This window comes from Colletotrichum acutatum (assembly GCF_030867785.1).
Source record: "Colletotrichum acutatum strain CBS 112980 chromosome Unknown BDZ83scaffold_20, whole genome shotgun sequence".
Taxonomy (NCBI): domain Eukaryota; kingdom Fungi; phylum Ascomycota; class Sordariomycetes; order Glomerellales; family Glomerellaceae; genus Colletotrichum; species Colletotrichum acutatum.
In genome coordinates, this window is record NW_026849014.1 from 200,915 (window position 1) to 220,118 (window position 19,204).

Sequence of the window (19,204 nt, forward strand, 5' to 3'; positions counted from 1 at the left end):
TTCCCTCCGGTTGCTCCGTCATTACACACGGATTCTGCAGCGGGCGGGCCATTTTCTTCGAGGGGCTGATGGTTGATGATAGTCGTCACGGGGAAAAAAGGCGGGATGGAGACGAGATCAGACACTGTCAACACGCGCGTGTGTTGACGAGACCCCTCCAATAATTCTCCGAGATTGATAGAGAGCGGCCGCCCTCTTGGTGTTAAATAAATTGTTAAGCTGACCGACGTTCTTCAACGACGGCCACCATCTTTTGTCTTAGTGTCCCTCTTAGAGCTCTTTTTTGGTGCCGGGCTAATTAATGTCTGCTTGCTAAGTTGACTAGTCTGATATTGTAGTTCGTCGTTGGGTCCTCCCCCCCCCCCTTCCCATCCCCCCTTTGGAATTATCCCGCCATTTAGTTATGACAACAAGTCCGCCTCTTTTCCAAGGCGATTAGTTTGTGTGGAGAAGGTTCAAAAACTTCTGCAAGCACATTGCATCACATTAGGTAGTTCATGTGGGCAGTTGAAGTGATTGAAGAAGCTGTAGGGTGAGGTGAAGGACGGAGCTACTGTAGGCTCTAATGTGGAGGTGATGCATGTGTTTGGTGGTTTTTGTGTGTGAGTACATGTAAGTCTACCCGTATGTTGTACATAGCCGGCAGCGTTTAGTAATGTATGGCGTTGTGAAACGTGAAACCTCTCACACACTGCAGTCATTTTAGTCGGGCTCTGGAGCTCTCTGTCTTCCACGTACAAAGGTGAAAAGGAGACTAACGCTTCATGTCAGGGCGTTACAGCTGATTCGCTGGATCCCGAACATTGAATGGGGAACGAACTGTATGTGTCTACCTGCGTGCTTGTACAAGATGGGGGAGGGGCATCAAATCAGGCCAGGGCAATATTTTTCTTTCTTTTTTCGGTGGTTTCACAAAGAGCGCTGCAGGCGCGGACGGATTGGGGAGGGTCCCCTTACGCCCTTTCTCGAGGGGAAATCACGGGACTCGCGGAAAATGATAACACGAGAAAGGGGAAGTCAGGAGAATAAGGTAAGATCAGGTACGTGCAGTTCCTGAGCAACCCACACCAAAGGTACGGATACTGTGGCGTAATCGTTCATCAAGCAAAACGAGGCCAGCCGCAGTCTCCGGACCCCAACAACACACCAACACACACACACACACACACACACACACACACAATGGCATTGACAGAATGGAGCAAACACCGAACAGGCGGAGTGGGCTAAATGTTTAGAAACCCTCATCCTCGGCCGGCCTTACGGAATACATGCACCACACTCACATTCACACACATAATATCCGGTATGGATGCTCTACTCCACAGGAACTAGACACGTCCCCTACCTTAGTTCACCCATGGCCCGCCGCGCCGCCCGTCACAGAGGCACGCACACCTTGGGAAGTTCGAGTTTGAGTGCGACCCTTCTTCTCCTCGGTGGCAGGCCTCGCCGTCCTTCGCGCTACCTTACCTTACGGGCCTGGCTCATGGGAACGTCGGCGAAGCTGTGGTAGCTACGCAGACGCACGCCAACGGCGCAACCTCCCTCGTAGCACAGGTGGGATGGACACCACACACCACCACTACACTACCTCTCTTCTTGAGGTGCTCTGCGAAAGTGGGTTGCCTGGTTGCATATTCGGGCAATGGACCAACGCCTCCCGATCTCGATAATGGGAGCTGCAGATCTCCTCGACCACCTTACCTTACGTCCTACCCTCAAAGTCCCTGCGTACGTACAGCAGCACTGGTTCTAGGTATCCCGCCCTTTCCATTGTCTTTGGGGCTTTCTTTTTCTCTCTCTCTTTTTCTGCCCACTCTCGGAAGGGGGACCCTCAATGTCAGGTACTTGCACGAGAACCCCAGTGTACTTTGACAATGGGGCGGAACATTGGCATGCTGCCACTAGTTACTGATGATGCCTTGCAGTTGCTTTCCCACCCTTCATGCCATGCGGGTGTCTAACCTTGCTGCTCTCCTGACTTGTCCTCAGACTTGCTGCTGCTACATGCAAGCTGCAAATGCATGACCCGTGGATTGTTGGAGCCTTTTTGCCAATTACTCTTTCCGCAGGTGGTTGAGATAAACCTCCTTTTCCTTGTCTCTGTCTCTCACATCTTGGCAGGACGCAAAACCTTCATTAATCGCCGGGACAAGAAAGAAAAAAAAAGCAAAGAACCATAATGACAGGTAGACACGGACATGGATCGCTGGTCCATGTTGCCCGTGTCAAGGCCGAAAGTGATCGACTGCCGGTGTCAGGATACCTCCTCGAAGGCCCCTTGAATGGTCGTGACAGAAGAACCCAAGACAGATGGATAGGGGGGGTAATAGAACTGGTCGGAGCCATTAGCATGGTCATCCGATGAAGTAACCTTGGTCTTGCTGAGACGTTGACGTGAAGGGGGAAGGAAGTTAGTCCTTCCAAGGGGGTGCGAAGTTTGATAGGTACATGGCAACAACCACCACGCCATCAGGTCGATCTCGACAACCATCCAAACAAGGGGGACTTCAATACGTTTCTGGACCATCCCCCCCTCTCTCATATCGATGCTCTTAGGGAGTCGGGTGTGCCGAAAGTCAGATTAACATCTGCCAGCGTGCTACGGCAAAATCCTGACAAGTGACTGGGCCCGATGCAAGGTGCGGCAGGTGTCCAAAGGTTGGACGAGGGCGAACCAGAGTGGGAAGCGAGACTCGTCGTGGTTGCGATGTCACTGGGCCTCGCGTCCCATGCACAAGCGTCGTAGCTTTGTGTGAGATGACAGCCAGTCGCAACGGCCACTGGACGAAGAAGGGGGGAGGGGTGCAGATTCACAACGTGTAGACTGCAGCGCAATACAAGACGAGACCCAGGAAAGGCCGCCGTCGACAGGGAACAGGGCTCGCACGTCCGGTTGCTTCAAGCCGGGCCAAGAACGGCTGGCGCTCAGAAGGGATGTCAGTTGCCCACCCTCAGGCACGGGACATGAGACTTGGGGTGGAAGGTTGGCGAGTCAAACTCCGCCTTTTGGTACGGCTGCTGCTGTTACGATGTTAATAGAGCTTGAGGCGGCAGGAAGCTATCATGGATGTCAGCAACGAGGCCAAGCTCAGCCCGTCAATGAACGTGAGGGGGGAAGCGCCCAAAGAGGGCGTGGGCTTGCCATGTCAGCGTGGCTAGGGTCGTAGGGCCTGTTGCTGCAGCATAGAATAGGAAGGCAGAATGATATTAGGATGGGATGGCGTAGATCCATCACCCAAGGGTGTGTGACTCTTTCGTTTGCTCGGCACTTTTTGGCGGAGCTTGGGAGGCGTTAGATGAAAACGACCTTGCGCGGCGGAATCGAAGCGTGATGCCTATGGAGATGTGCGAGAGCCTGGAAGCCCTGGATGGATGGTAACATGCCGTATCGCCACTTGAGATGCAGCATTAGAGGGTATGGCCATGGTAGACCGGGGAGCATGGTGAGGAGAGGTTCAAACGACGTTGGCGCGATGGAGGAATGGCGAGCGGGTCTACAATCTGTAGCGGGTCCACGGAGATCAGCGGATCTACATTGGACAACGACGGCCACGGTGCCACAGTATTATCGTACAGACACATAGAACGAACACAGGGATTTGCGCGCTGACGAGGAATTGGGATGAAGGCAAGCCATAGCGGCCGGATGTATCATGTATCCGTAGGGGGGATGCCAGTTCGTGATGCCTGGGCCCTGTCGACGAAAGCAATTCCGTTTCTAGGACAGCAGATCGGGGCTATGTGGATGGGCGTCGTGAGCATGCAATTTCATGGCGCAGTGAACAATTTGCAGGCCAATAAATAAAGGGAACTTGGAGTCGATGCTCGTCTTGGTGGGGGATCACGTTCGATACATGTCAAGGCGAAAGGCTGTTTGGGATTGGCGGGAGGTATCGAGACTCATTCGAAAGGGTCCAAGGTGCGGATGTCGGGAGTGTTTCGAGGGCATTCAAGGGTCGATAGACTGGTGCCAGGAGCGTTAGTTTCGTGCTCTGCTCGCTCTTTGGCGTTTGTGGCTTGTCTGCTGGTCGGCCAGACTCGCATGGCAAGGCCGATAGGGCACATCTGGAAAGGGTAGAAGGAGGGCGTCTTTGTCTCAGAGAGTTCCTTTGACGGATTCAGGGTGTTCCATGAAGTTGGTCTGCCTCTTGAGGATGCTTAGCGGATAGCCGCGGCCGTGTTGGCGCTTTGAGAAGTTCTGCAGCGACAAGTAGTCGAGCACAGTCGCCGCCCCCCATGTTTCGAATACTTCTGCTGGGGTTCTCCAGGAATGCTTCTCCTGTGTATCCGTAGGCCAAGACGTGTCAGGGTATTGAATCCCTTGAGCAGGTACCACTCGATGATTTGAATTCCTTCGGCCCCCTTTGTTTTCGGAAACGTAGCAAAGTATTGGGCCGGTTCGGGAACGAGGTGTCTCCTGTCAGAGCCATCGTGCAGCGGGCAGATAGAGGGCCGAGAGGAGGGTGCCGCTCACATCATTGATGATTGACCAAAAGTGCCTTGACGTGCTGGGAAAGGCCTGGTTCGAGAGGGATGCCAGCGATGACTCGCCGGGGGAGGAGGAGGCCGTTGGGGATGTAACTCTGTGATGCGTGTGAAGTATTTTTCTTCTCTTTCGCGGCAAGTCAATTTCCAAGAAGCGCATACTCTACACTACCGATACAGAGTAGTAGGAAGCGTGATGAAGAATGGACGGGAATGCAAGATTGTGAGTGGAGGATTGACGTCCACGTTGGAGATTGAAGATGGCTTGTGCCCCACAACCTAGCTCTAAGGTTCGTACCTACCTCAACACAGGAAGCTCACTAAGCCCAAGGTACGTACACGGTATACCCTGGTCACGCGGTCCGGACCAGTAGCGACGATACGTACCTTTGCCTAACGTTGGTGAAGTCCCGTGGGATCCACTTGAGCTTCATGTTCCTTCCTTCCTTTCCAGGCCTTGCCGAAAGGGTACTTCCAATCTGGGCAAGAGCAGGTGGGTCTTTTATGTACCTTTTTCTCAAATAAGCCCCTGGGACAACCTAAGCTCTGATCCAGCTCCATCTCTGTCGAGCCAGCCAATGAGAATGGGAGTACTCGGAGAGCATATCGAGATACCGCGACCGTTGCGAAGTACCGGGGTTCTTCCATCTTGTTCCTAGAATCCTTCCTATTCCTAACGTAGGTAAGGCAAGTACCGATTGGACAAGGGGTTGTCATCGTATAAGCAAGGCCTAGTACCGGTATTGATTTTACTCCAGTGCTATACAACGCTCAATCGCCGTTGCTAACAGTGCCGTATCGCGATTATTATCCGCGAGGTAGCACTGAGTGGAGGGCTGCCATCCTCCAGCCTCCAGGTCCGGGCTATAAGCGGAAGGGTAGGGGAAGGAGGGACGGGGGCCATGTGGGGAATGATCCGGTCCTGGCTGCCATAATCCCGGTGCCCCGATTTCCGCCTATCATCCGCAACGAATGATCGTCGGGCCCCAGTCGCCATCTTGCAGCCGCCCTGGTTTGGCCCTGGTTCAATCGAGCCTGAATGCCACTCAACTTGTCAACTACTGCCTATGAATACTTACTGCGTCGTAGTTTACGGATATTCCGACCCATGTTCCAAGAGATGTTGTTCCTTGACAAGGCTTTTACGATTCAAGGTTTACCTGTCGTATTCCAGCAGATGATGAACACAATATTGTGCCTACTTCGCAAAATCGACTACGAATTCCTAGTCGCGAAAGACGGATATCCCACCAACCATTCAAGCAATGCCCTCGTTCCAATTCCACCATCACTTCCGTCCCGACCACATCCGTGCTTCCTCGGACTATGCCACAATGGTCCGTTCAGAGACACTTACCTACCTTAGTGACTCGAGGATTCAAGCCAAGCAAGGAAAATCTCTGCAAGTACAATGCAGCAGTCAGGTATCCCACATAAACACTTCAGCATAGTACTAACCTACCTTACATTATGTGCAAGTGCGGGTACGTGAGCAGGATATCCTCCTCTTCTGCCTTCTCCAGGTACATGCTGGCTCTGCTCCTTGCTTGCTGCGTCATGGCCCGGAAGGACTGGTACATACGTGGCGCCTTGCACCTGCTATCACAGAACTAACTCGTCACTGGATCACAGAGGGCCTCAGAATGAGTGCTTCCTTCCTCAATCCGAGTACGCCACGCATGGCGACCCAAGGTATGTACAGATCTGGAGCTGCGGCTGCCGCCAACGTAGGGCGATGCGACCTGACGTGAGGTGCCAGTCAGTCAGACATTGGACGCCCCATCTGCCAGCCTGCCAGTACATCGTCCAGACGCCTTGGGAGGCTTCTCGTTGCATAATTTGACACTAGAGCGTCACCAAACCATCCCCACCTAGCATTATGTTTTGTCACGATAGTGGAGCCACACTCGGACCTTGACTCGAGGCGTAAGCCTAGAGCGACCTCTTCCCAACATCACGCAGCCTGGATCACTCAGTCAAGGTCTCCAGCACATCGTTGCTGCGTGTGTGCCCCCCGTCGCTTATCACACTTTGCCTCCTCAAGACCAGTGTGCCCTGCGGGTTGAGAGGGTTAGTCTAGCATGGCCTGGCCTGCCGAAGCCAAGGAGCGTAACAAACTTCAGAAGTTGTGAGTTGTCCCTGGCCCCTCCTCAAAACATAGTTTGCTCTGACGTCTATCCCGATTCACACCCGTCAGCCGCTTGGTTCCACTCGACTAGCAACGCACCGGGCGGTCATGCTTCCCCAACCTAACCCACGTCGGCTCGTCTCTCATCCTCAAAGTTAGTGTTTCTACGAAGGCTGCCCTGAATCGCAACGGCCGACGATCCCCGTTGCCTGTCTGCTCCCTTGTCGGGTGCGTTTCGCTCCTCGACTCTAACTGGTCGGGACTCTTCTCCGATGCGCGGCTGCTTTAAAGGATGCACAGAACACGAGGGCGCTCAGATGACAAGTCTGAAGGGCACCACCCACTGGCAGCAAGCCAAACAGCATATTTTTGGTGAAACCACCTAACAGAGGCCACTCCAGCCCCTTTCATTCCACCATCATGGCAATCCTCATACATTGCTTTATTGGGGCTGGATTTACCTACGCACAGCCCTGATAACAGGGCATTTCAAAGTTTCCAAATCCATGTCGCCAATCTTCGAGAATCACTAAGATCACGGCTTGTCTGCTGACCACGCGGCGGGAAGATCATGAAGCCTGGGCCACCGTCGATCCTGATCAGCAAGAGTTCTGCGCCAAACACCGAAATCCCCGGGTCCGTTCGGCTTGTCAATCTTAGTTGGCTTCATCTCCCGTCAAGTCCCTCGCCCGCGCATTCCTAAACTGGCCTCCCGACAAGCCACTTGAGCGATCTTCTTAGTTCCACACAAAACACCTTCCGAAGAACTCGCGATCTATGGTCGCTTCGGCTCCGCAGAGAGTTGGCCAAGCATCCCAGTCATCAAGCGGTGGCGGGCAAGCGCTGCCTGCGCAAGCGACATCCTTGGCAGTTCGTAGTCAACCTCAAAGTCTCTTGGCCGCGTTCGTTGAATTGTTACCTCCAAACGCCGTCGTGTGTCAATTTCTCACCCGGCGTTGTGCTGACATCTAGACCACGACGATCATCAGCCTTGGGGCCAAATCTAACGATGTCTTTTGCCATAAGGCGCTAGACGGGGATACCGTGTGCAGCTGTCAAAAGGTGGAATGTCTCGCTCGCATACCCGGCTTCTCAAATCCATTCAATGGTGCTACCTTTGGTGTCGTACTCAGCCGAGGGACAATGTTGGAAGCATGATAGAATAGTGGATCGTGGCGTTCGGCGCGCGTCAATCCTCCACGCTCGCCCGTGTTTTAGTTCGGCAGGAATGTGAGACTAGTGGCAATTCTCTCGGCGCGGTTTCGCCTGGTAATTTCCCGACTCCATTGCAAATCACACTCGCGACTACGAGGAGGATGCCGTACGAGGTGTAGTTGGAAGGCCTAGCCGTCACCTTGATTCTGGCGGGCGCTATCGTCAGTGGCTGCCGTTCCTCGACACGCTTCACCGATGAAGTCGCCGGGTCTCCCGTCATCCTTCGTGGAACAAAGTTTCAGACCGCCGACTGTGACGAATGAGAGTAGGTGTGATCACTCGTGATCGTCCGACCAAGGTGAGAACAGTCCATCTGACCGCGACTGGCCACTAGAGACTGGCACTCAGGTACTGTAGGTATTCGCCCTCTGGCCGAAAGCTATGACAGCACAATTGGGATGGCAGTCGGTGAACACCTTGACCCAGGGCCGAGAGTGCAGCAACTCTGTCCAGTCCATTGGGTATTGGTTCCTGAGGCGCCACGGAGAATTTTAGCCTTTGACGACGCAAACTCAAAATCTCGTCATCACCAAGATTGCAGACGTTTCTTCGTCGGCTACTTTCACCTGATACCTTAGCTCTGGGGACACTGACAAGCTTGGCTGTCGGCTCGCCATTAACTTCGGCCTTTGGCGACGGACCCAGATCATCCAGGGGAGGCGGCGATAAGCCTCCGCCGATCGTTGAACATCCCCCGAGCTGTCCGTGGGCTTGCGCAGCTGCGGTGCCGCGGTCGGCCTCAGCGTTCCTGGCGAAGATCACCGGGCCAAGAGCCACCAAAAAGGGCGCTTGGCAGTGGTTAGGCGGATGGCTCGGCCGAGCCGGAGCCGGGTGGGATGAGATCACCGGAGGGGATCGCCGAGTGTCGCCTAATCCATCCGCGCGTGGAGTTTGCGGAGATCCACAAATTATCGGCTGAAGAGCGGGAAAATATCGGACAGTGTCCGGCGACGGCGCCGAAGATCTCGACGTTGGTGGGACCCATTTTGCGCCGTTTAACAGACTTGGCATACATGATTTACAGCTCACGTGGAGAGCAGCGTGCACAATTGGTCGCTAAATCTCTGGGCTGTAGGAATGCCAATTCTTCAACACTTGGTCTTGCTGATGAGTCATCACGAGAGGCTCGTCATAGAAGTCCTTAGAGCCAATTAGATCAAGGCACTAGATCCATCTCGGACATCGGACATCGGTGCAGAAACTGTCCGACTGAGCAAAGAATGGAACCGACACACATTCGAGCGCGTCTCTGCCTGGTGTAGACCTGCCCCTAATAGTGTAGCAAAGGGCCACAGAGAACTTGTGAGTTACTCTTTGGCCTTTTTTGCCGCAATAGTGCTTCTCCAAAGCCCGCATTACGTACCCGTTGTCTCTTGCGTCACGCTGCAGCCCGCCCGAGTCCGACTCCCTCCCGTCTCCTCCGAGTTGTCCTCAGTCTTGACCCCCCGGCGCCGCCGAGGCCCACTCCCGGCACTCTCTCCCTACCTCCCGTTTGCCGAGGTCTCGGAAGGAAATTTTCCGCGGCTCATCATGGAGGCCGACGACGGCGTGCAAGCGGACCTCCCGGGCTCCGCCGCCAACGGCTCCGAGCCGTTGGCGTGTGTGACATGCCGGTCCCGGAAGCTCAAGTGTGATCGAGTGAAGCCGGCATGTAGCCGTTGCTTGAAAGTCAAGGGAGAATGCGTGTATCCGGAATCCAGAAGGAAGCCCGCCTTCAAGCGGAAGAATGTGAAGGAGCTTGAGGAGAGGCTAGGTAATGCGCTCCCATGTAGTTCTCGCCAAAGAGCGTCTTACTAACCAATACGTACAGCTCAAGTGGAGGATCTTCTCAAAGAAGCTGCCAACAAGGGCAATGGGGCATTGCCATCTGAGGGTGACCTGGATAGCCGGGTCAACGTTGGCATGGACGACTTCCATGTCGACATTGAGACGATCATGGCCATGCAAAACGGTACCTTTGACGACGGAAATTCGGGTTTCCACACAGGAGTGAACATGAACAAGACGGCACCACCCTCGCAACCCGAACCACCCAGCTTTGCCAACGCCTCGGGGGAGCTCATGGGGCTGGGCCTCTCAGAAGCTTTACCCCCTTTTGAGATGATGGAGGAACTGTATGTTGGAATCTGGCGTCCTATCTCCTTCTCTCTCTCTCCTCTGCTTTCGCGATATCACGGGCATGTCTGACTTCAGATCCAGGAACAAGAGCTTCTTTGAGAGGCAGCAACATTTCATCCCTATCATCCACCCTGGTCGATATCTCCAGGCGTTCTACTCGGCGCCTCATAAACGTCCGCCCATGTGTCTGCAGTACGCGGTCTGGTCCATGGCCTCTAATGGGCATGAGAAGTATAGCCAGTACCACGACATTTTCTACAAACGGGCTCGACAATATGCAGATGCGGATGAGATGAAGGTAAGTTCTCTGTGTCAAGCTCTAGAAAGGACTCACTGACGCCTACACTAACACATAGGGATTCGGCGAGCACTTCCTCACTATCCAACACGCGCAAGCGTGGGCTCTCATCGCGACGGACGAAGCGAGGTCTCTCTACTTCACGAGGGCGGCCATGAGCTCGGCAAAGTGCGTACGACTTGTGGAGATGATGGGTCTTCACCGTATCGACGGCGACGGGCAGGAGATGGCGCCGACGCTTGCGCCGCCTACGTCGTGGGTTGACCTTGAGGAGCGGAGGAGGGCGTTTTGGGGCGCATACTGCATCGATTGCCACGCGAGTATTGCGACTGGTTGGCCTACTCTCATTGACCCTAACGAAGTATGATTCCCTACATGTCTATCCCCTTTTTCTTTTTTAAATACTAACCCTAGGTAGATCACCACACATCTTCCCTCGTCCGAAGAGGCCTTCAACTCGGCCCGCGAGGAAGAAACGTCAACCCTACCAGAAGCCTTCCAAGGCGCCTCGTACTCGACCTTCGCGGGCGCCGTCATAATGTGCTACATCTTCAACATGCTCCTAAAGCACGTCCACTGGGAGCGACCCAACGACAGGCCCGCGGACGTCGAGTACGGCGAGTTCTGGAAGCGGCACAGGGACATTGACAACATGCTCTCGAGCGCCTTCATGTTCTTGCCGGAGCGCTTCCGCCTGCCGCAGAGCATGCGCGACCCGACCTCCGTCCACACGAACCTCAACCTCCACGCCTCCGTCATCTGCCTGCACCACGCCGCGATCGACAGGATCGAGCGGAACAAGCTCCCCGAGCCACTCAAGGCCGCCTCGGAGCTGAGGCTGCGGACGGCGGCCGAGGAGGTGGTGAGCATCATCAAGTTGACGAGCCACATGAACTCGGGCTATGTAAGTGAAAGCCACGTCCGCCTCGAACCCGGCTTCGCAAACGCTCACACACTGCAGAAAAGCCCCATGGTCGCCTTATCGCTCTACTCGGCCGCGTCGGTGTACGTGTATTCAGCGAAATGCAACATGGACACCGGCTTCTCGACGGCGGACCTGCAGAACCTAAAGTTCATCATCAATGCCATGGAGGCGATTGGGCGGCGGCACATCATCACGCAGGCCTTTCTCCAGCAAATCTTTATGGACATCGAGCGCAACGGCTTGTCGGGCGTCATCGACCTGCCCAACCTGGCACACTACAAGAACCTCTTTGGCTGGACCTCGTCCAACATCCCCCTTCTCGCCCGGACGTCCATCTCAAAACACACCGAGATCCAGCCGCCCTTGCCCGGCAGACTGCCGCTCGGCAACCCAAAGGGCACCGCCTACGAGCACTACCCGATCAGGGTGCAGCACGACGGCGGCTGTAACACCCCCGTATCCATGGGCGGCACCAACCCGATGCTCGGGCCGACGCTCGGGAAATTCGACCAGCCTATCGGGATGGGACCGCCTTCCTCATCGGCGTCTGCTGATATGCGGGATATGGGGCCGAATAAGAGGAAGCGAACATCCGAGTCGACAACGACGACAACATCGACAAAGAGCCCCGACGTGACGGGCATATTTGCTGACCTGTCGGTGCCCGTGGCCTCTGGTATCGACAGCGTGGGCGGGTTCGGGTCGGGCCTCCTTCGAGGGAGCGGCGTTATTGGACCAACAGCAGGAACGGCCACTTTTCCAGTCAACCTCCCGCACCGGAGCCCCGCGACGGGACAACCGTCGCCGACGTCCGTGTTCAACAAGAGTACGCCGTCACAGTCGACTGGTGGGAGCAGCAGTAACAATACGCCGCCTGGTCTTGGGCGCGGTAGTACGTCTTCGCCGGACGATGGGAGCACCACCCAGAGCAACGGTGGTAGCGGCAGCGTTGGGATTGGGAATGTCAATGAGATTATCGATATCACGAGTATTCAGAACGCGATGCTCGGCGGTGGCGCTGCGGGTTCCTCTTCAACCTCGGCATCGACGACGACGTGGGACTCGAGGGGCTTGCAGTATGCTCCGAGCACGGATCCGGTTTCGTTTATGAATATGAACTTTGACTCGATTCCGCCGGGTATGGGGATCGATCCGTGGACTGTGTTGGCGAACATGGATGATTTGACGTGGTCTGGGGATGGAGAGGTGTCAGCGGGGGCAGCTACGGGAGGGCTAAATGGGAATGGGAATGGAACTACCGGGTAGGATGGAATGGGAGCGGAAGTGTTACTTGGTTCGGACTCGAGGAACGGATGGGTATGATACCGGAAATCTAGGCTTTTTGTTTTTGGTTCTTTAGGGGTTGGCTCCTGGATACAAGGCGGAGGGAAGGCGGCGGGATGAGGATTCAAATGTCTGATGATAGATATTCAACGGGAAGGTGAGGTTTGGCGTCGCAGAGGAGGCAAGAAAGGCGGGTAATATTTGCATCGAAGTAGCGGCGTACGAGGAAGGAAAAGAGGCTTGTTTGTTTGTCTGATGAACCCAGGCATCACGGTTACTATGTGGGGGCACGAAACGCATCTCATTCCGTTACTATACCAACTCCACAAAACATCACCACTACATTATACCAAAATAAAATTCCTTGCGCAATAGCAGACAAGTCTATATTTGATAAAAAACAAAAGCTCGGGCGTTGGTTCGAACCCTACCCCTACGAAAAACCAGCGTCTCAGTTTGTTCATCACCTATTTAACCACCAGGCTACGTGGCTCCAGCAAGCTTGCGCTGTACCGGGGAGACGCTCCTTCCTTCGAATATGTGTCCTATGTATCCTCTGGCTGATGTAGGAATACCTTCAGGTCCTGGTGGAATACGGACCAGATGTTTGTAGGTAGGTGCCGGCGGTCTGGACCTTCTATCCCCAAGGTATTCAATTTGCCAGGAGTCGTGGCTATCAATCAGTGAGTGATATTAGGAAGGCATATCCAATATTGCGATCTTGATAAGTCAAAGACTTAAGTGATCAAGGAGATTGACAGTCTTGGGTAACGAGAGTCAGTTGCGACAAAGGTAGGTAGCTACAGTCAACCAGGAGTTCCGAGGTCACTCATGCTATTGTTCTAGTTACTCGAACGCTATTAGCTGTTTAAACGTTGCCGACTTCGACATTTCTGCGATCCTCTAGGCCTTGATCATCTCACTGCTTTTGTCTTCTTTTCTTCCTAGTCCTTTTTGTGTTCCTTGGATTTTCTTGCTCCTCCACAGCGCTTCGCTTTTCTGATATGCGAAGATGAGTGCCTGATCGCATGAAAGTGATGACACTTTCAAGCTCGTCAGCAGCACTGGCTGATAACGCCATCTTGCACCAAGCTTCAGCCTTTGCAAACGACTCGTGCTCGGGAGGGATCTTAGCCAAGACGCGTGCAAAAACTCTTGTTAGGAACTCATCGCCGCACAAGCCCGTCATTGTAGGCAGTGAGAACTTGGTCCAAGACTGGCAAACGTCCCAAAAGTTGACCTTCTCTTGTGCCAGAATTTCTCCCCGGGTTCTTGAGGGCGACTCTTTGGCCACAGTAATATTTTCGAGCGTCTCGAAATCATTCAGCATTGCAAATAGAGTCTCCTCGTACACTGTTGGTCGTTTGAGCAAGTGCACACGCCGTATCGTGACAAAGAACCTGAGCCAAATAGGCATCTCCAATCTTTCATTCTCATCGAACTCGACGGCTGTTGCGCTTGGATCTGCTCCGTGTTCGAGTAGCGTAAGGAGAATGCGATTTTCTGCCAAGGCGAGCAAGTCATCATCCTTTTGCCAACATTGCGTATCCGGCCCAACGGTGGGGTCAACCTGTTCTTCCCGACGGCAAAACAAAAATTCCTAAGGACTTTGAAAGCAATATTTTGCCTTTAGTCCCATAGCATGGCTGTTAGGGCCATAGCCGCTCTCCAACAGCTTCTTGAGGATCCAACACTGGTCTGTCTTGGCCAAAGTGTACGACGGGTCGAGTATCGGATAAAGGGGAGACTGGATTCGGCTCGCGTAAGGGGCCCATAAGGTATTCGTGGCTTACCGAAAGCTTCCTTCGGATATAGCTCAGAATTCCAGCTTCCAAAACACAATGGCGAAAGATACTAGTTGCGAAAGAGAGGTCGGTCAATTTGATCTGTCCCCGCGAAAGCATCCGAGGCAAGCTGTTTTCCAGATTGTCTAAAAGCGCCGCCGTAAGTGCTGCCGAGCTTTCGCCTTGCATTTCAGCAAGACGCGCGTATAGAAGACCTTGCTTCAGCCTCGGGATAAAATCAGCAACTTCTAATGCGGGATTATTGAACAGCGACGAAGTTTCACTAGCAAAGGTTGATGTTTTTATCTACGCCACAAATGCCTTGACCAGCGACAAACTGAAACAATGGCTGTTCTTCGTGTGTTCTCTCAGGAAATCATCCATTTCGCCAGTGCGGAGAAAGTCGTAGACGGTTCGGTGAAGAAACTCCATGCGGTTGCCGTTGCGCCCCAAAAGGCCTTTGCAACGTCCGTTGATACGTCGTGAAACTGAGCGGTAGATCTTCTCGAGAACCTTGGGATTTGTGGGCATGAGTTTTGTATCTGCGATGTCCTTAAATGCGTAGTTCTCGTTGCCGTACTCGAAATCATGGAGGGAGAAGATCTCTGTGCGCAAAGGTCCCCGTGCTTGCATAGCGAGCGACAGCGTACCAGCCATCTTCTCATTATAGAATGGGTCCACACTTTTTATGATATGCCTGAAAAACACTTGAAGATCCTCTGGAAAGGTTTCCAAGCGTCTCTGTAGATCTGATAGGCTGTCGTCGTTTGTGAGGCCCTCTCGTAGCAGCCGGACTACGAGCGTGACCCAAAGAAAGACACCGTTGGACTTATATGCAACCTCCTCGATGAGGGACATTGATGAAACGAAATTGACCTCTTCCAAAAGGACCTTCCACCTAGGATGCGCTTGGAGACGGTTTGCAATATAGTCAAGAATGTCGTTGTAGGTAAGCTCATGCATATAGAGCTTCGAGTCCGACTTTTCCCCGAGCGCGTCTTCGAAGACGTTCCACGGCCTGCTCGAGACGCATATCTTCATAGAAGGGCTTCGGGATAGTTCTTTGAGCGTTTCGCAGACATCTATGTGGTCACCTTCGAATTCATCCAACCCGTCTATGAAGAAGATGATCTTGCATGATAGCTCGTCGAGATGAACCCCAAGGAGTCTGAGAAAGGTCTCGAACTCAGATTGTCGTGGTGCTGTCGGGGACGTCCCCCAACCATCTGGTATAATTTTTGGAATGAGCGCCGGCTTCTTTGCCAATACACCGAATAGGAGAGATCGGAAAAGGCCTTCCAGTGACCGTTGGATCGGCGTGCACTATATCGTGAAATAGTGGCTGACCACAAGGAGCTTCCGCGTCCCGGCCCATGCCTTCAGACACTCCTTAGTATCTTTGTTGTCCGCGATGTGTTTCATAAAGGTCGATTTTCCTGATCCGGGCTTTTCAGAGACCCAAAACAGTGTGTCTGTACCCCTTAGCCAATGTCGCAGCTTGCCATACATGACCCCGGTCTGCTTTGTTTTCTTCAAGCTCCATTTGAATGTTGTGAAATGAGCTTCAGGTATTCTCTCATGCCTTTTTGTCCGGTCCATATAGTTTAGCTTAGCCAGCACTTGCGCTTCCCTCTCGAACACTTGGGTTTCCAGTGACATCTTTGAAACTTTCGAGCAGATTCTGTCGACGTCTTCCGGTGTGACTATCTCCGACGTATCCGTTTTCTGTTCTTGATGCTTGATGTAGTCTTTGAGCTTCTTCATCTCTTCCGTCATTGAAACCAGCCTAGAATCGCTGTGGAGCGTCCAGATCCCTCTTCCAAGATCTCGTACCAAAATTTCAAGACCTATTATGCTCTCGCTATATCCAAGTTAAGAGAAATGTCGCTCAATCATATGGTACAGAATACACTTACGTCGATGCTGCGCACAGCAAGAGAGTCATTGCTTGTTGGCGTTCGGCAAACCGAGCCCTAAACTCTTCAATTTCGCTCGATTGTCAGATCTCAGACAGGGCAGCTCGAAAGCTGCGCCAGTACTTCGGGCCCCTTGCCCCGATGGCCTTGAGCCTATTCATTTTTTTGAAGGATAATTTCGCAGTCCTGCTTACAGCTTGCCGCGAACTCTGCGAGCTTTTGGCCGTTTTTATACGTGACCCTATCGGTTTTCGTAGACGGAGTCGACTGGGGTTGCTGGAACTGCCTGTCGAAGTTGATGAGGATCCCGCAGACATCTTGGATGTGGTTGTTGTTGCTCCTGGACCCTGTGGCGGATGCGTGTAGTTTCCGGGCGTCGTTGAAGAGGCCGACGACGAACTGACCGAATTGCAGCAAGTTGCCGGCGGACGCAACAGCTGTCACCGGGTCCATGGCTGGATATCAAAAGAGATTTATGTCTCCACGTTCTCGGGTTTCTGCACGATAGACCATTGATGGAGTTGCAATAACTTAATGCTATGCCATACGTTCAAGCGACGTAAATTTAAGCAAACGACCAGGCTGGGCCTTCGACATCAACCGCCTCGATTGGCCGTACCGCCTTGTTATGCATGCACGGCTGCCCAACTCACCGCGACAGCCACAGCCACCACCTTCTCAAAAGCCAAGAAAAGAGAAGTTTTGGTTCTCTGAATTATTGCAGTGTACTTAGGAGCTGCTAGTTCTCATTGGATCACATGAGCAATTTTTGGAGGGCTCACGAGGCGAGTTGGCAGACCACAAGGCGAATTGAGCACAAACGTATAAAATGTTTTTAATTCCAACTCAAATCTCAATGCCGCTAGTTATATTCTTCTTGCGGAAAATCATCAGACTGGATTCAACATATGGCGAGGTTGAGGTACCAACTTGCAGTGTCTATGAAGTGCTCATCGCCACCGCTTCTCAAAAGTCACAGAGATAAGGCTACGAGACAAGATGATCATTGTCCCATGACGGGCCCTCATGAAACCTCTGTATCGCATCACACACCATCACACCGAAACCTCGTTCGCTCATCCTTTCTCTCCCAACCCAGCCAAGTTGCCCCAAAATATCTCACCGAGTACGGAGCACCTTGACCTACATCACCAATGAGCCCCTTGGCAACCCCTCCAACAACCCAATCAAAATCATTACCCAGTATCAGCACTACATGGACAGAGACTTCCTCCGTTCTCAAACCGACTCCCGGAACTATCGAAACCTGGCTTCCACAGCATCCTTTGCAGTCACCCTGCATTCGCAAGGCGTCTGCCGCGGCGCCCCCTAGCCGCGTGGGATGTCCAGCCCACATCCTTCACTCAAACCCCTGCTCGTGAGGCTGACGGGCGCTCCTCGCCCCCACCCAACCCCCTCCTCTCTAGTCCCGGGGCGCAAGACCGGAACATGAGGTAACCCCTTTCCTGAGTTTCTCCCCGTGCTCTGGATACCCGCCTCCGGATCCTCGCGTGGGTCAGGGTGCTTGTACCAGGTGACGCCGCTTTACTTATAGAAGCGATAGATGTCAACTATTACGTGATCGCCGTGTCTGCTACGAGGGGAAACTCGACAGCTGTAGGGACTGTGTGACTAGAAAGAGGCATGGCAAAAAGCAACCTCACTAGAGAAGGTCATCCCGTGTACAGTGTCGGCTCCCTTCAACGTGTATGGCTAGTCAGTGTATTCTGGACGGGAAAAGATAGGAAGTCTGGCAGGAAACATGTTTGTATATTGAGTAGACTGTGAACCCCTAGGTATCGGGTGAGACTGACTGAACCTCATGTAGAAACCGCTCTGACTTCAACGGCTATCGTAGTTAGGGAGGAGGCTCTCCTTGTCTTTTCCTTCTTCTTAGGGTTGGTTTTCTTTTGTTCGACGAGGAAAGGCCGTAAGCTGTGTGTCGATACTGCTAATTTCTAAGACGTGTTCTCTCAGTACTTGATGAAACAGGAGACAGTATAGGCCGTCACTATATGGGTTCCATAGGGCAGCTCAGCACTCGTAGAAGAATTACTATGTGTTTCCCAAGTCGACTGGGTTCCTTAGCTAATTTGATGCAACTTTGTATTTTGAGGGACTGGCACTATTTAAACTGCCTGATAGGCTGAAGCAATACTATTGGAATCTTGTGGAAGCGAGGAGTGAGTCAGAAGCTATGGTTCATTGACCGCCGCGGTGTTCTGGCTGCCTCTGTCAGGTCTGATTGACGCGTAGAGGGATTTGACGCATGCAAATCAACCACGTCACAAGGCTGCCACCATATGGCCCTCTTCACCTCTAATCTTCTCTCGCAAGTTTCTCCTTCAGGCTATCTTCCTTCTCAATCGAGGCCCACTCTATGTTCCACGGGCCGCCATTTTCTTTCATGAAAACGACTTCATATGTCGGCTCCCCGTGAATCGTGTTGGTCGGAGCCGCCTGGGGTAAATTGTTATGGGGGGGTTTCGGGTCAATCTTGACATCTTGGAGTCGACCTCGTGCCCAGATTCTACCACCATCACCAAATTCTACACTCAACCGTTCCAAGATGCAATCTCTTGTCAATGTAGAGCCATTGAGAGGGATGTATTCTAGTCGAAGACATGGTTGTCCATTTCTCCTTATCGGGGGCTCGGGTTTGAGGATCATGATTTTGTACGCCGGGTCTCTGGAACTAAAACTATAGACGCCGCAGAACTCCTTCGGATTGATTTCGGCGATCTCATCTGTTTCCGCGGTCTTTGAGATACTTGAAACTCCACTCTTGATAGGAACGGACATATTGGCAAAGGTGTGGCGATTTGAGTGAATGTTTAATGGAATGGTTTGGAGTCGAGGGTTGTTGTTGTTGTTGTTGTTGCCGTCAGGTTGCTGCTAGGAGAAGCGAGACTTCAGTAGATGGAGAGCATTTCCATCGCGTTCATATAGACAAATTCTCCATATGCTACTTTGGAACTTGGGATCTCAAAGAACATCATTAATGCGCAGAAGGGGCGTTCGCCGCACGGAAGTGAAAATTGGTAA

The 19,204-nt window shown here is 52.9% G+C and overlaps 5 protein-coding genes across 5 annotated transcripts; 1 reads left to right on the plus strand and 4 right to left on the minus strand.

Moving 5' to 3' along the window:
• Window positions 1-5,240: 5,240 nt before the first annotated feature.
• BDZ83DRAFT_728396 (uncharacterized protein) lies at window positions 5,241-6,039 on the minus strand (the record flags this gene model as incomplete). Its single annotated transcript, XM_060512803.1, has 5 exons — window positions 5,959-6,039; window positions 5,849-5,889; window positions 5,652-5,815; window positions 5,571-5,630; window positions 5,241-5,447 (listed from the first exon to the last, which is right to left on the minus strand). The coding sequence occupies exons 1-5, from the start codon at window positions 6,018-6,020 to the stop codon at window positions 5,241-5,243; spliced, it is 534 nt and encodes a 177-aa protein (XP_060368042.1). The 5' UTR covers window positions 6,021-6,039.
• A 2,125-nt stretch (window positions 6,040-8,164) lies between these two features.
• Window positions 8,165-8,845, minus strand: BDZ83DRAFT_649101 (uncharacterized protein; the record flags this gene model as incomplete). Its single annotated transcript, XM_060510242.1, has 1 exon — window positions 8,165-8,845. The coding sequence occupies one exon, from the start codon at window positions 8,843-8,845 to the stop codon at window positions 8,165-8,167; it is 681 nt and encodes a 226-aa protein (XP_060368043.1).
• Window positions 8,846-9,058: 213 nt separating this feature from the next.
• BDZ83DRAFT_610861 (fungal-specific transcription factor domain-containing protein) lies at window positions 9,059-12,839 on the plus strand. Its single transcript, XM_060507615.1, has 6 exons — window positions 9,059-9,587; window positions 9,645-9,948; window positions 10,034-10,250; window positions 10,309-10,611; window positions 10,669-11,154; window positions 11,212-12,839. Exons 1-6 carry the CDS (start codon window positions 9,365-9,367, stop codon window positions 12,439-12,441), a joined length of 2,763 nt encoding a protein of 920 aa, XP_060368044.1. The 5' UTR covers window positions 9,059-9,364; the 3' UTR covers window positions 12,442-12,839.
• A 1,710-nt stretch (window positions 12,840-14,549) lies between these two features.
• On the minus strand, window positions 14,550-15,665 carry BDZ83DRAFT_717376 (uncharacterized protein; the record flags this gene model as incomplete). The annotated part of the gene is made up of 2 exons (XM_060511942.1): window positions 14,550-15,566; window positions 15,591-15,665. 2 exons carry the CDS (start codon window positions 15,663-15,665, stop codon window positions 14,550-14,552), a joined length of 1,092 nt encoding a protein of 363 aa, XP_060368045.1.
• Window positions 15,666-16,065: 400 nt separating this feature from the next.
• On the minus strand, window positions 16,066-16,670 carry BDZ83DRAFT_610866 (uncharacterized protein; the record flags this gene model as incomplete). Its single annotated transcript, XM_060507616.1, has 3 exons — window positions 16,350-16,670; window positions 16,160-16,223; window positions 16,066-16,104 (listed from the first exon to the last, which is right to left on the minus strand). A coding segment is annotated over exon 1 (263 nt), but the record flags the coding sequence as incomplete, so codon positions are not given.
• Between the last annotated feature and the right edge of the window lie 2,534 nt (window positions 16,671-19,204).